Source organism: Diadema setosum, chromosome 4 (genome assembly GCF_964275005.1).
Source record: "Diadema setosum chromosome 4, eeDiaSeto1, whole genome shotgun sequence".
NCBI classification, from domain to species: domain Eukaryota; kingdom Metazoa; phylum Echinodermata; class Echinoidea; order Diadematoida; family Diadematidae; genus Diadema; species Diadema setosum.
In genome coordinates this window covers 6,150,635-6,163,767 of record NC_092688.1, presented here as the reverse complement: position 1 = coordinate 6,163,767, position 13,133 = coordinate 6,150,635, and the positions used below count along the sequence as shown (strand labels likewise).

The window sequence follows — 13,133 nt, the reverse complement described above, 5'->3', positions numbered from 1 at the left end:
ATGTTAAACTGCTTTTCAGCACTGCTTACCTAACGTGGCAGCTAAGTGAATGACTGTGCGCCCCTCTTTGTCCTTTATTGCAGCAGTTTCTGGGCTCAGAAGGCTCTGATATAGAACAGAGTAGAGAGGAAACAGACTTTTCATTAAAATTAAGTTTTTCTTGCATACAATCTTAACCTGTTCCTTCTGCAATTCTCTGAGAACCTTCAACGCACCCAAACGAGATTGTTTTGCTGGTCCTCAGAGAACGGACAGGTTGGTAATCCACCTGTGCGAAAGCAGGCAAGCGATGCATGTATCCCCCCTTCCACGGTCAAGTACATGTGCTATCAAACAATGAGAGTATTGATCGAGGTATGAATAGAGTATGCGCTGATGAGCTCACTGACTCTTTTGTTCCACACAAAACCTGGCACCTGAGGGGTGACTGAGGTCAGCGAACACAGAAATCTACTGAGGTCAGCGAACACAGAAATCTACTGAGCTCAGCTTTGATTGCTATGTACATGTTCATACAAGTTTTTATAGCCGCACAAGCACAAAACTAAATCAGAAAAAAGGGTAAATATTACTGTATGCATTTTCCAACAGCAAGAGAACATAATGGTGATAGAATAAACTCTGATCTTTTTATCAAACCCATTTTTTAGGCATTATAACACAAATAAACATGAATTTAGGCCACAAAAGCAGGCACTCTTGTCTTCATCTTGGGAACCTGGTATACCGGGTTCCCGTTTATCAGTTGCTCCCATGGGCACCTGGTATACCAGGTTCCCTTAAGAAACGGGTTAATAGATTTGACCAAAAGAGAAAAGAAATTCAGCACCTACAAGCAACATTCTTGTATTTCAGAACTAACCGCAAGATAAATCAGAATTATTTTCAAAACCCTAACATTGCAGTCAAAATGGGATGCACACTAGAGCAGGCTGTCTAGAAATGATCCATAATCTCAAATTTTGTGTAAACAAAGCCAAATACTGAGAAATGCTTTCAAAGCACCTGTTAAAGGAATGATAGCCAGAATGCAATGGGAGACATGATATCTAATTTCCCATCACTAGGACCTACTAACTAATCTGTTAGACACCTGATCATTTGTGATTTCAGTCAGGGTACAATATTTGTGACTGTGCATCACGAACAAAAACAATGGGAGACATGATATCTAATTTCCCATCACTAGGACCTACTAACTAATCTGTTAGACACCTGATCATTTGTGATGTCAGTCAGGGTACAATATTTGTGACTGTGCATCACGAACAAAAAGTTGTACGACTCGATTTTACGTGAGGACTCAGAAAAGGTGAAATATGTCAATTGAGTTAATCTTGAGTTTTTCATATTTTCTGAAAGAGCTTTCCTTCTATATTATTCTTCAGTTTTGGATCATAACATGAATGGGAAAGTGTGTTTTCAGTAGTTTTTCTACAACCCTTTTTGGGGGGAGAATAGAATGATCACGTATGTCTGAGAGTCCCCTTTTCATGTCTTGAAACCCTATACACACTCTTCACTTTCAAGTCAAATAACTTTTGAAAGGATGTTTCTACTGCTTTGAAACTTTGCATTAATCATGAACAGAATGTGTTAATAGAACATGCTCAATTTCAGCATAATCTGATAATCCCTTCATTGTTGTTCCTCCGGTGGTTTACATCCTGTGTCTTGTCCTTTTTAATGCACAGCTAGTGCGGTTTGGTAAAGATGTACTTCAGAGCCTCTTTTCTCAGTTCACACTTTTCCAGAGTGTGTGCTTTCTTTTTATTATTTAGATAGGTTAGGGGAGTCCATTTGAATTGAGCTATATATCATTTTAAAGCTTAGAGTCTGCTCTTTAAGAATCTGCCTTTAACTAAAAATCCATGTCTGGCGACTTTTTGTTGGTTTTGTGATGCATAGTGACATTTCATGAAACTTTATCTCAACCCTGTGTCTGGTGCCTTTATGTGTACAATGCAAAATTGAAAACACTTGCAAAGTTTCTCTGAGGTGGATTGGCAACAGTTACATATACATGCCTTCTCAATGAGAGGAAAACTTACACTCAGGCATTCCAGGGATTCAGATCGTTTGACTGCCCAGTGAATCCACGTCCTACCCATCATGTCTCGCTCAATCCCATCCGTCTCCTCGACATGATGCTGACCCTGTGCTGTGATCATGTCAAAGTGTGTCTTGTTGTCCACATGACACGCCCACATGGCTGGGGTGAGGCCGTCGCGGTCGCGGGGGCTCCGGTTAGCTTTGTACTTCAGTAGCATCTGTTAAATAAAACAAGCAATGGAAAATTTTTGACAAATATCAGCCAAAAGGAATCTGTCTTCATTCTTTTCGTTTTTTCTCATTGCATTGCAGATTCTGCATAAATATACTTTCTTAATCAGAGACACCTTTTCCTTCTATTGTGTATATTTTTGCTGTTGATTTTGAATTTTTGAATCATTTGCACAACATTATCCAGATTTTCATCTTGTTTTGCCCAGAAATGTGGGACAAATGTGACAAACATATTGATGATGATCCCTATTACCTCAAACATGAACAGGAGTAGGACAACATGCCTTAATAAATGATGCAAACCACTCACTCAGGATTGCTTTTACTGGTCAGCATTTGATATCTGAGTTAAGAAATCTCAGACAAATAGGCACTATCATTTGGGCAGGTGACATACCAAAAGATAGAAATATTGAATAAAGAAATTTTAAAAGATCTTTCTAAAGTTTCTACAGGTTGGGAAAAAGACATGGATTACCCAGTCATGGCAGTTGATGTCTAGAAAGATGATTCAATCAATGCATAGTATATGCAGAATATTCTTCTGTTTCTAGATCAGGAAGTATTAACCCGTTTCATACAGGAACCTGGTAGCCTGTATATATATTAAGTCTATGGGCATTTCAGAATTCAGTATGGAAGGGATTATACAAAGACAACTCACATCCAGGCAGTCGACATCCGGTAAGATGGCAGCCCAGTGGAGGGGTGCCCTTCCTACTGAGTCTTGAACCCCGGTTTCCGCACTGTGCGCCAGAAGCTTTTCCAGAGCATCCCAGTTCCCACCATGTACTGCTACATGACATGCTGTGTAGTTATCTGAAAAAGAGGAAAAGTGGAATATCTTTAATGTAAATCTGATGCTATATCCATGATTTTTGACCACACAGGTGCCACAAAAGAGTCATCAATGAACTGAAATTGAAACATATTTTGCAGTGATTTTATTGTATTAGTCAGTTGAAGAGCCTACCTCACTCAAGGAGACATCACTATGACTGCCACAACTGATCAGTCATCGGGACTTCAATCACCCAACTCTAAAGATCAAGAAATGGCTTGCGCTCTCACCAAGAAGGCCACTCCAGAACGAAATCTGAGACATCTACAAACAGGGTAAAACCCTATTTGCCTGGAAGTTGCGGAGATGTCTCCACGACATCTTCTTGGTTTTGGAGACATTGGCTCAAAATCTCTGGCAGGTCGCTAAGAACTCACTGACAAAATTAAACTTCATGACGAGGCCACAATTAAGGAGACATCGCAGAGATGTCTCAGAAAAAGGATGTTTTGTGTATTTCATTGTCTGTTTCATCTTTGTGGTTCTTGATAGCAAACTGAACCAATGACTGACAACAAGTTCTTGATCAACAACATTTCATGCTCACAAAATATATGGTGTATAAATCGTTGGGTGAGAATGATAAGGGTGTTAAAGCCATAGTGTTCGAGGCAGCTTAATGCCCTTATCATTCTCAATAGACAAGATAATTATGTAGTATATACTACACTGACTATATTCATAACGGTACATACGAATGCTTACCTTGATACTCCCCCCTCCCCCCCCCCACCCACCCACGCCACCCACATACACATACATCACAGCCTCTGCTGGAAAAACAAAACAAAACAAAATAGAATCTTTTAATGTGTAACTTAAAGGGGATGGCAAGTAACTGATCAGTGGGAATCAGTGGGAATGCTGGAGGATGATTGTTCCAATCCTTGTGGGATTCATTTAAGAGTACATTTCATATCTATTGTTGTGTGAAAATTATTTGCTTCAGAATGGTCTCATATTCAAGTAATGTGCAGTTTAATGATTCCAGGTTAGCGTGCCTGGTCAGTGACGAAGCATTAATCTGCACATTACTTGAATATGAGACCGTTCTGAAGCAAATAATTTTCACACAACAGCAGATATATAATGTACTCTTAAATGAATCCCACAAGGATTGGAACAATCATTCCTCAGCATTCCCACTGATTCCCACTGATCGGTTACTAGCCATCCCCTTTAAAATTAAAGATAATAAAAAGTTTTGGTACCTCAAAAGCTTCCCTAAATTTCCTTGTCTTGGTTTGTGTTTCGGGTTAAAGTACGTTGTCTGTGAGAATTACTCGCCCCAAAGTGCTCTCATGTCTTAGTAATCATGCAATAATGGTTTCGTACCAGAGCCGACGCTGACCAGCGTCGATAAATATTGTACGAAACCACTGACTGCGACCAGCAGCGTGCAGCCCATTGTACGCATAGCTAACTGCGACCAGCAGCCCCATACGCAGAGCGTAATGGGGCTTCGCATTGTAGCATTCAGGATCATGACAGATTTAGTATCGTGGGTAAATGTCAACTTAAAATCCAAAAATTTCTTCGATTTGAAGACTTACCAATTAAGTTGAAGTATTGAAAACAGGCTTCGAACAACGTTTGGTTCTGCCAATAGTCCCTTTCTGTTCGAATTGATGACTGAATGTGACTCGGTCGAGAGGACCTTGGGAGAGCTACATACACTGGATACTATGGCCAGCGCATGCGCACACAAACATCTTATCCGTTCATGGATTTGAAATTTGTGTGCGGGCTGCATATGATGTGTTCGCAGCCACTGGCTGTAGTATTCAGTGTACTGTATGTAGCTCTCCTAAGGTCCTGTCGACCAAGTCACATTCAGTCATCAATGCGAACAGAAAGGGACTATAGGCAGAACCAAACGTTGCCCGAAGCCTGTTTTCAATACTTCAACTTAATTGGTAAGTCTTCAAATTGAAGAATTTATGGGATTTGAAGTTGACATTTACCCTGCGATACTAAATCTGTCATGATCCTGAATGCCGAAGCCCGATTACGCTATGCGTATGGGACTGCGGGTCGCTATGCGTATGGGGCTGCTGGTCGCAGTTAATTGCATGATTACTAAGACATTAGAGCACTTTGGGGCGAGTAAGTCTCACAGTGTTAGTCATATGAAAGGTACTTTAACCTGAAACACAGACTAAGGCAAGGAAATTCAAGGACACTTTTGAGGTACCAAAACTTTTTATTATCTTTAAAGCTCACGCACCTTTTGATCTGACATTAGGATCAGCATGTGACTCCAGCAAGAGATCAAGACAGTCCAGCCGGTCGTACTGAGCTGCATACATCACGGGGTCCCTACCCAGGTCATCTACCGCATGCACACAAGAGGCCTCTGAATGTGGCAAAAACAAATAGTAATTGACAAAGCAATTGAGTTACCTTCAAAGAACTTTTGAACTATCAAAGTATCACAATGAATGGTTTATTCTGAATCGCTAAGCAAGGCAATGGCAACTCATAACTGTACCATATGTCAAAAAAACAAAAACAAACAAACATTACAACGGGACCCTCCACAATGATATCTTTAAAAATAGTGAATCAATCCAAATACAAATTCAGGGTATGAAGCTATAACTCATAGCCCACATCTTACAGAAAAGCCATTTGATTTGCTTCAGTGGTCAAAGAGAAATGAGGAATTCTGTAAACGATGTCAGGAATCTCTTCCCTCCAAGTTCTGCCTATTGTATTCACCTTGGAAGAATCAGACTCATGACCTGCTTTACAACATTCCACATTTCTCTGTGACCGCTTAACCAAATTGAATGGGGTTTTCTGCAAAATAGAGCTAAGATGTTATATTTTAAGACCTTGAAGTAGCATTCAGACAGTTTCATCATATTGGGTGTAATCAATGCAAAAATTTGATTGTATTTTCTTTTTCTTTTTCTTTCTTTTTTTTTTTGGGGGGGGGGGGGACATACTGTACAATGTATGTGTACTAAGTAAATACAAAAGAGAGTGTATTTATACATCCATACATGTGTGGATTATAGAGCCAGAGCCTGAGGGGAAAAGATGATCAATCTTTAGCTATTTAGTGCAGTAACTGGACTCATAATTGAAAGAAGCCATATAAAGTATGAGTATAGAAGATGCAGCCTCCGTTATCTTAAAATGCCAGGGAGGGGAATGAAAAATATTCCTGTCCTCAGTAATTCCTGGCTGTTTGAAAATCTGGATAATAATACGAGTATCATTAGATATCACAAAAGTTATTTTGCTATTCAACAGCAGTCTCTTTTCTCTCCCTATTGATAATTTCATGATTTTTTTTTCAATTCTTAAAAGAAAAATTCTTCATGATGTTAATGTGAGAAGGTCATAACTTCAAGGCTACAAATGGGTATCATGATGCCATCAGATGGCTATCATTCAACAAATCTACACAAAACTTACAGTCAGATTAATGACATCTGATATTTTACAGCTATACCAAAGCCTGTTCTTACATATTAATATGGAGACTGGTTGAACAGACTACTGTATAAGTTGTTATTTTCGTACATACAGATATTTTCTCGAATTAGGAGGTCACAGACATTTTCACAAGGTGTTGTTTTCACAAATTGACACCAAAGCTATCACAAATGCATTGCTACCATAGCATATGGCAACATTTTTGCGTGTTGTTAAATTTGCGATCCAATGGTGATTCGCAAAATTCACAAAAATGAAACCCTCGCAATAATAACAGCTTAAATACAGTAATTCCTCCTCTACCACAGGAAGCTTGTGAACTGTACTGTACATCAAGTACATGAAAGTCTGATCATTTATCTCACGTAATGGAAAAAAAGTGACTCAATATAATTTACAGTCTGGTCTGGTTTAGAATCTGTAGGATGTATACGGTAATGGAGGTATTTAAAATCAATTCCACCCTGCAAGTCTACAGCTCTGCACTAATAATTGTGAAGATACTCCCGTATTAAAGTGTCATTTTGCCAGTTGCAAGAATGTTGTTGACTTTGTTGACTCAGAAGTGGCTGTGAACAGCATCAAGTCAAATGTACAAAGTGTACATATACTTATGCACAAAGCACAAGTACAGTTATGAGGACTGAGGTCTCATAGTCAGGTAATGTGCAGTTTAATGCCCCATCACTGTACAGGCATGCTAGCCTGGAACCATTAAACTGCACATTACTTGAATATGAGAGACAATTCTGAAGCAAATAATTTTCACACAACAATAGATATATAACATACTCTTGAATGAATCCCACAAGAATTGGAACAAACATCCCCAAGCATTCCCACTAAATCCCTCTGATCAGTTACCAGCCATCCCCTTTAAAGGTATAGGGGATACCTTTTACAGACCTCCCAAAATGCAGCAAAACATTAAATATGAACCTCAGGGGACTTGTTCAGGCCACTGCTGAGAAATTTGGAAGTCAACAGTTATCTACAATTTGAATAATGCACAAAACTCAACTACTCAGTAGTTCTGTGTGTCAGCCACACTTAAGCCTTTTTGTTGCAGTCTTCTGTATTTCTTTTATCTATAAACACAAATCTTTAAGTATAAGAGCTGATGTAATAACATATAGAGTGTGTGGCAAGAATGTCTATAGAAATGTTTGTAAGTTTTGATGAACTTTCTTCACAAAATATACATGATGGACACACATGCAACTGGTGCATGGGTCTGCAAAGGTAGCCTAGTAATGTTCTGGAATTTACGGTGAGCCCCGAAAAAAATTCAATTCAAAATCTAACGGTCAATAAAAGTGTACTAAATGTTACCTTCCACTTTCAATACTTAATGGGAGTTTCTAAAATGATACTCTCTTCAACATACCACTGTATTTATACAACTCTTCATTTAGAGACAATATAAGGTTTTGGTATTACCTCAAAAGTTTCCCTGAATTTCCTTATCTTAGTTTGTGTTTCAGGTTTAAGTACCTTTCATATAACTGACACTGTGAGAATTACTCGCCCCAAAGTGCTCTCATGTCTTAGTAATCATGCAATAATGGTTTCATACCAGAGCCGCCGCCGTACGGCGGCGAGGTAGTACACGTATTGTACGAACCCATTATTGCATGATAACTGCAACCAGCAGCGTGCAGCCCCATACGCATACGACTGAGTAGCTAACTGCGACCAGCAGCCCCATACGCATAGCTAAATGGGGCTTCGCATTGTAGCTTACAGGATCATGACAGATTTAGTATCGCGGGTAAATATCAACTTAAAATCCAAAAATTTCTTCAATTTGAAGACTTACCAGTTAAGTTGAAGTATTGAAAACAGGCTTCGGGCAACGTTTGGTTTTGCCAATAGTCCCTTTCTGTTCGAATTGATGACTGAATGTGACTCGGTCGAGAGGACCTTGGGAGAGCTACACTGAATTGACGGCCAGCGCATGCGCACACAAACATCTTATCCGTTCATGGATTTGAAATTTGTTCGCATGTGATGTGTGTGTATGCGCTGGCCGTAGTAATCAGTGTATGTAGCTCTGCCAAGGTCCTCTCGACAGAGTCACATTCAGTCATCAATTCGAACAGAAAGGGATTATTGGCAGAACCAAACGTTTGCCCGAAGCCTGTTTTCAAGACTTCAACTTAATTGGTAAGTCTTCAAATTGAAGAATTTTTTTGATTTTAAGTTGATATTTACCCGCGATACTAAATCTGTCATGATCCTGAATGCTACAATGCGAAGCCCCATTACACTATGCATATGGGGCTGCTGGTCGCAGTTAATTGCATGATTACTAAGAAATGAGAGCACTTTGGGGCGAGTAAGTCTCACAATGTTAGTTATATGAAAGGTACTTTAACCTGAAACACGGAAATTCAGGGAAACTTTTGAGGTACCAAAACTTTTTATTATCTTTAAGGCATGCAAATGGATTCCCTACCTTTAAATAGGCATGACATGAGTTTTCTTGTTTATGTACACTGTCTATCGGTACGTATACCTTACCTGAATCAGAGCCCAGACAGTATGAAACATGGAAGACATACGTACTACAGACTGTATGGCCACCACCTGCTCCTTGCCTCAATGTACATTGGGTGATCTTTTCAATAGCCACCTGTATTCTTGGAGAGTCTGTGTTTGCTCTTTCCATAATATATGATCACTGGTTTTTACATGAGGTTCCTTTGATAATAAAATCCCTTTAATTGAAAATTACTGAAAAGTTAATTTCGTGTCTAATATATCCCTTAATCTAGGGGGGAAAAAAGCATAACACTCTACCCACAAATAGTTCAAATCATACTAAAAGAGAGCAGAGTACCGTAAGCTACAGTACATGTAGAACAATTTTTTTTTTTAAATTCAATTCTGTCCATTCCTCTCAATACATATGTGCATTTTAAATTACATTGTGTGTGTATGTGTGTGTGTGTAGGTGTGTGTGTGTGTAACCATGTAAAAAATTGACAAAGCAATACTACTGGTAAATGACATACACTAAGAATACAAAAGAATGAAGCACTGTCATGAAGATTGTGAAGACATTCTGTTGACAAGATGTACTGGACATCAGTGATAGCTTTGGGTAAAAATAAAAGTTAAAAAAAAAAACAGAAAACACAAAAACAACTCACAAAATTAGATGTTTAGCAAACTTGACAAGCCAGAGAGAGGCTTGTTATAAATGATCCCACGGAGTTCAGACATCATTGCTGACAAGTGTCACTATACTCATCCCAGTGTACAGAATTCAGTGTATAGATGGCATAGTTGACACCGGTTTCCCATATTGTACAGACGTATCAATTTTCAAATACCTCAAAGAATTTACCTCTCTCAGGTTTCCCTCCTAGCAAAGAATTTTTTATTTTTTGGTTTAACCTTCCTCATATCCTATGAAATTGACATTCAGTCACCTTCACATTAACCGCCCCCCCCCCCATAGCTACTGTACACGTCATCAGGGAATCTAATACACTTGTCATCACTTCAATCATGCCAGCCACCCACTTGGTAGATGGAGTAATTACGCATGTTCTCAGGCTTCCACACTCAGGCTTGTGTACGTTGCCATGCCAACGGCCAGTACGGCCCTGGCCTTTCTGATTCAATGAAGAGCCTTGTCCTCTGCAGTATATAATGGATGTCATGACAATTGCAAGCAGACTTGACATTGGCCGGGATGCTGACGATTCAATTTGTCAATGGTGTCATTAGGTGCACTATCTACTTTCTCATCTACAATCACTTATCAATTTCCCATTCAGACAACCATCAATGGCACTTAATGACCAAAATGTTCAAACATATATATAAATGGGTAATAAAACTGCAACATTCATCTACACACTCTGCATGGAGGAGAATGAAATTCTAACTAAGGCCAAAAAAAAAAAATTGTTGCATTGGCGTAACCCGCCCGACCCTAAAAATTCCGCCGACCCCATGTTTTTTTTATTATTTGTTTGCTATCGATATCAAATATCTTGTTGATTGCGATCGCGATCGCACAAACCCGGAAGTGGAAACGGCTCTGGGGATATCGGATGTACGAGGGAGAAATCTAGCGGCTCGCATAAGCCTTCCTTGATCAGTACGTCATCTGTTTCCAACACGGACACGTACTCTTACAAGATTTATTCAGTGTATACGTAGCATTCAGACTGCGATGTATTGTGCACAGTTTTGCCATAGGTTTCTTGTGTGGAGAACTTACACGAATCTGTATATGTGGGACTGTAATAGAGATCGCCGTGTGCGATGAAAAGATCGTACATATGGGTCAATTTGCATCTATCTTATCGAAGTCAAAATAGTAAAATATGAAGTGAAAACATTCAGGATAGGGATTTCAACATCTTTAAATTCTGTGAAGGGGTATAATTCCAGTAATATCGGCCTCATAAATGATTTGTAGAATAGATGAACACAGCACATTCGGTGCAGCAGTTGTAACTGTTTACTGAGCTGAGCACGAGTTTTACACGTAAAATGCAGGTAGCAAAAAAAAAAAAAAAAAAATCCGCCCGACCGACCCTATTTGAAAATCTCATGTTACGCCAATGCAACAATTTTTTTTTTTTGGCCTAATTGTTTCATTTTCCCTTTCTGAAGTTGATCCATAACTGCAATCATTCTGATCCATTAGAAATAAAGGTGGGAATTACTAAAAGAGTGGAATGCTGCATCACATATATGCGAAAATCTAGACAGATGCATTAACTGCCAAGCATTTATAAAATCTTTGGCTTGGAACTACAGTGCACATGTACTTCACACTCAATTCTCTCACTATTATAGTTTTGTTTGGTACGATGCAATGCATGACTCTCTTACAATGTTTTAAAGCCAGGGTCTATTTTTTCTGCTTTCTTCGTGTGTTGATGGCAATATGAGACAAGGCCTCAATCAATGCAAACAATCGATGTCAACTTTACGACCCATCATGAAACAGACAAAGCTTACTATGAATCTGGCATTATTATTTTCCTTCAAAAATAACTGTGATCAGGAGAGCTAGCTTTTAATAGATTTATGAGAAATGAACTGTGAAAGGGAGCTGGACATGGATAGATAAATGGATAGATAGATAGAGACAGAGAGAGAAAGAGAGAGAGAGTGGGAGAGAGAGGGAGCGGGAGAGAGAACAGAAAAGAGAACAAGAGATAACAGAAAATCAATAACACCCTGAAGCGGTTAGCAAAATGCACCATGGCTCACTTGATTCAAATTTCACACACATGCACATAATGTAGTAGCCTGCTGTATTGTGCAGATTACTGGCCAGTCGTAAGCAGGTCAGTGAGCGCATCATGCATCCCCCTCACTGAGCTGTTTTTCTGTACTCCTCACTTTCATATCTTTACCATGGTCTTCTCTTTCTTTGCATTTTAATGGGCTGGTATAGTTTTGGTTGAGCGTTGTGGTGAACTTACATTTAATTAAGTTAACTTTTTTGGTGAGATAATTAGAAACCACTCATAAAATATAAAAAACCATACACTTCTAGGAAGAATCAAAAGCTCACTTCATGAAAATTGGTTTTGAAATGTCCGAGATATATCCAAAACAAATTAAACGTAATCCTAATCCACCTTTTAATTACGGGACCTCTTTGTTTTGGGATATTTCAGCCATTTCACAACCAATTTTCATCAAATAAACTTTCAGTTCCGCTTACAATCATTTATGCTCATTAATATTTCATAAGAGGTTTGTCATTATCTCACACAAAAAAAAAAAATGAAAACCCGAAACCCCATCTCAACCAAAGCTACAATATACATGTAATATGCCATCCCTTTATTTATAAGGGTAGAGGTTCGAACTTCTCCTTCTTCATCATCTTTCCTATTTTCTTCAATCGTATCATGTTAATTTTGTATTTTCTTCATCATACTTACACTTTTTACATCATCATGGTTTTGAAATCTGGTTCTTTCTTCCCTTCTTCAACTTCCTCGTCTTCCTTCTTGATATGAATACTGATTTTTGCATATCGCCTCAGGTTGCCATTGCATCAAGTACATCTTATGATTGTCTTTGTATGCACCATAGGGTCTTGATATAAAGCCAAAAAAAAAAAAAGATATAGATAAAGAGGATGTCTGAATTAGAAAGGCAATGTTACCCTAGAGAAGTGTTTCACATCCATTGCATGGAGAAATTTAAATCCATATGACCATTAACTTTAATACCTTCAACACTGCAGGATTTTTTTTTCACTGTGTATAAATGTATCAGATACAGGATACACCCAAGCACGTTGTACATGTTTTACACACTTTAACACATTTATTGTGGTGAAGTCAAAGTCGGACACTGGCGATAGACGATGCTTTACTGTTACCCTCACTCTTTTTTTTCCCCCTTTTTCTAGCAGTTTGATGGTTCATAACTCTGACAGTCTGAATATTTCTGACTAACTGAGAGATAAGGATAACATTTAATGGTAATGTTTACATTAGAGGCTTTTCCCTTCATTTCAGAGCTCAAAGCACCAGCACAAAACGAGCAATGGTAGTTGATGCACATCTTA

General features: G+C 38.7%; 1 protein-coding gene across 1 annotated transcript in view; it reads right to left on the bottom strand.

The window, feature by feature from the left end:
* The window catches only part of LOC140227534 (uncharacterized), a 53,992-nt gene that overhangs the window by 17,221 nt on the left and 23,638 nt on the right, over window positions 1-13,133 (bottom strand). Inside the window, exons 3-6 of the mRNA XM_072307937.1 lie at window positions 5,355-5,483; window positions 2,951-3,105; window positions 2,052-2,270; window positions 30-105 (exon numbers count right to left, since the gene is read on the bottom strand). Of these exons, the coding sequence (XP_072164038.1) occupies window positions 30-105; window positions 2,052-2,270; window positions 2,951-3,105; window positions 5,355-5,483 (579 nt within the window). The remainder of the gene's footprint in view (window positions 1-29; window positions 106-2,051; window positions 2,271-2,950; window positions 3,106-5,354; window positions 5,484-13,133) is intronic.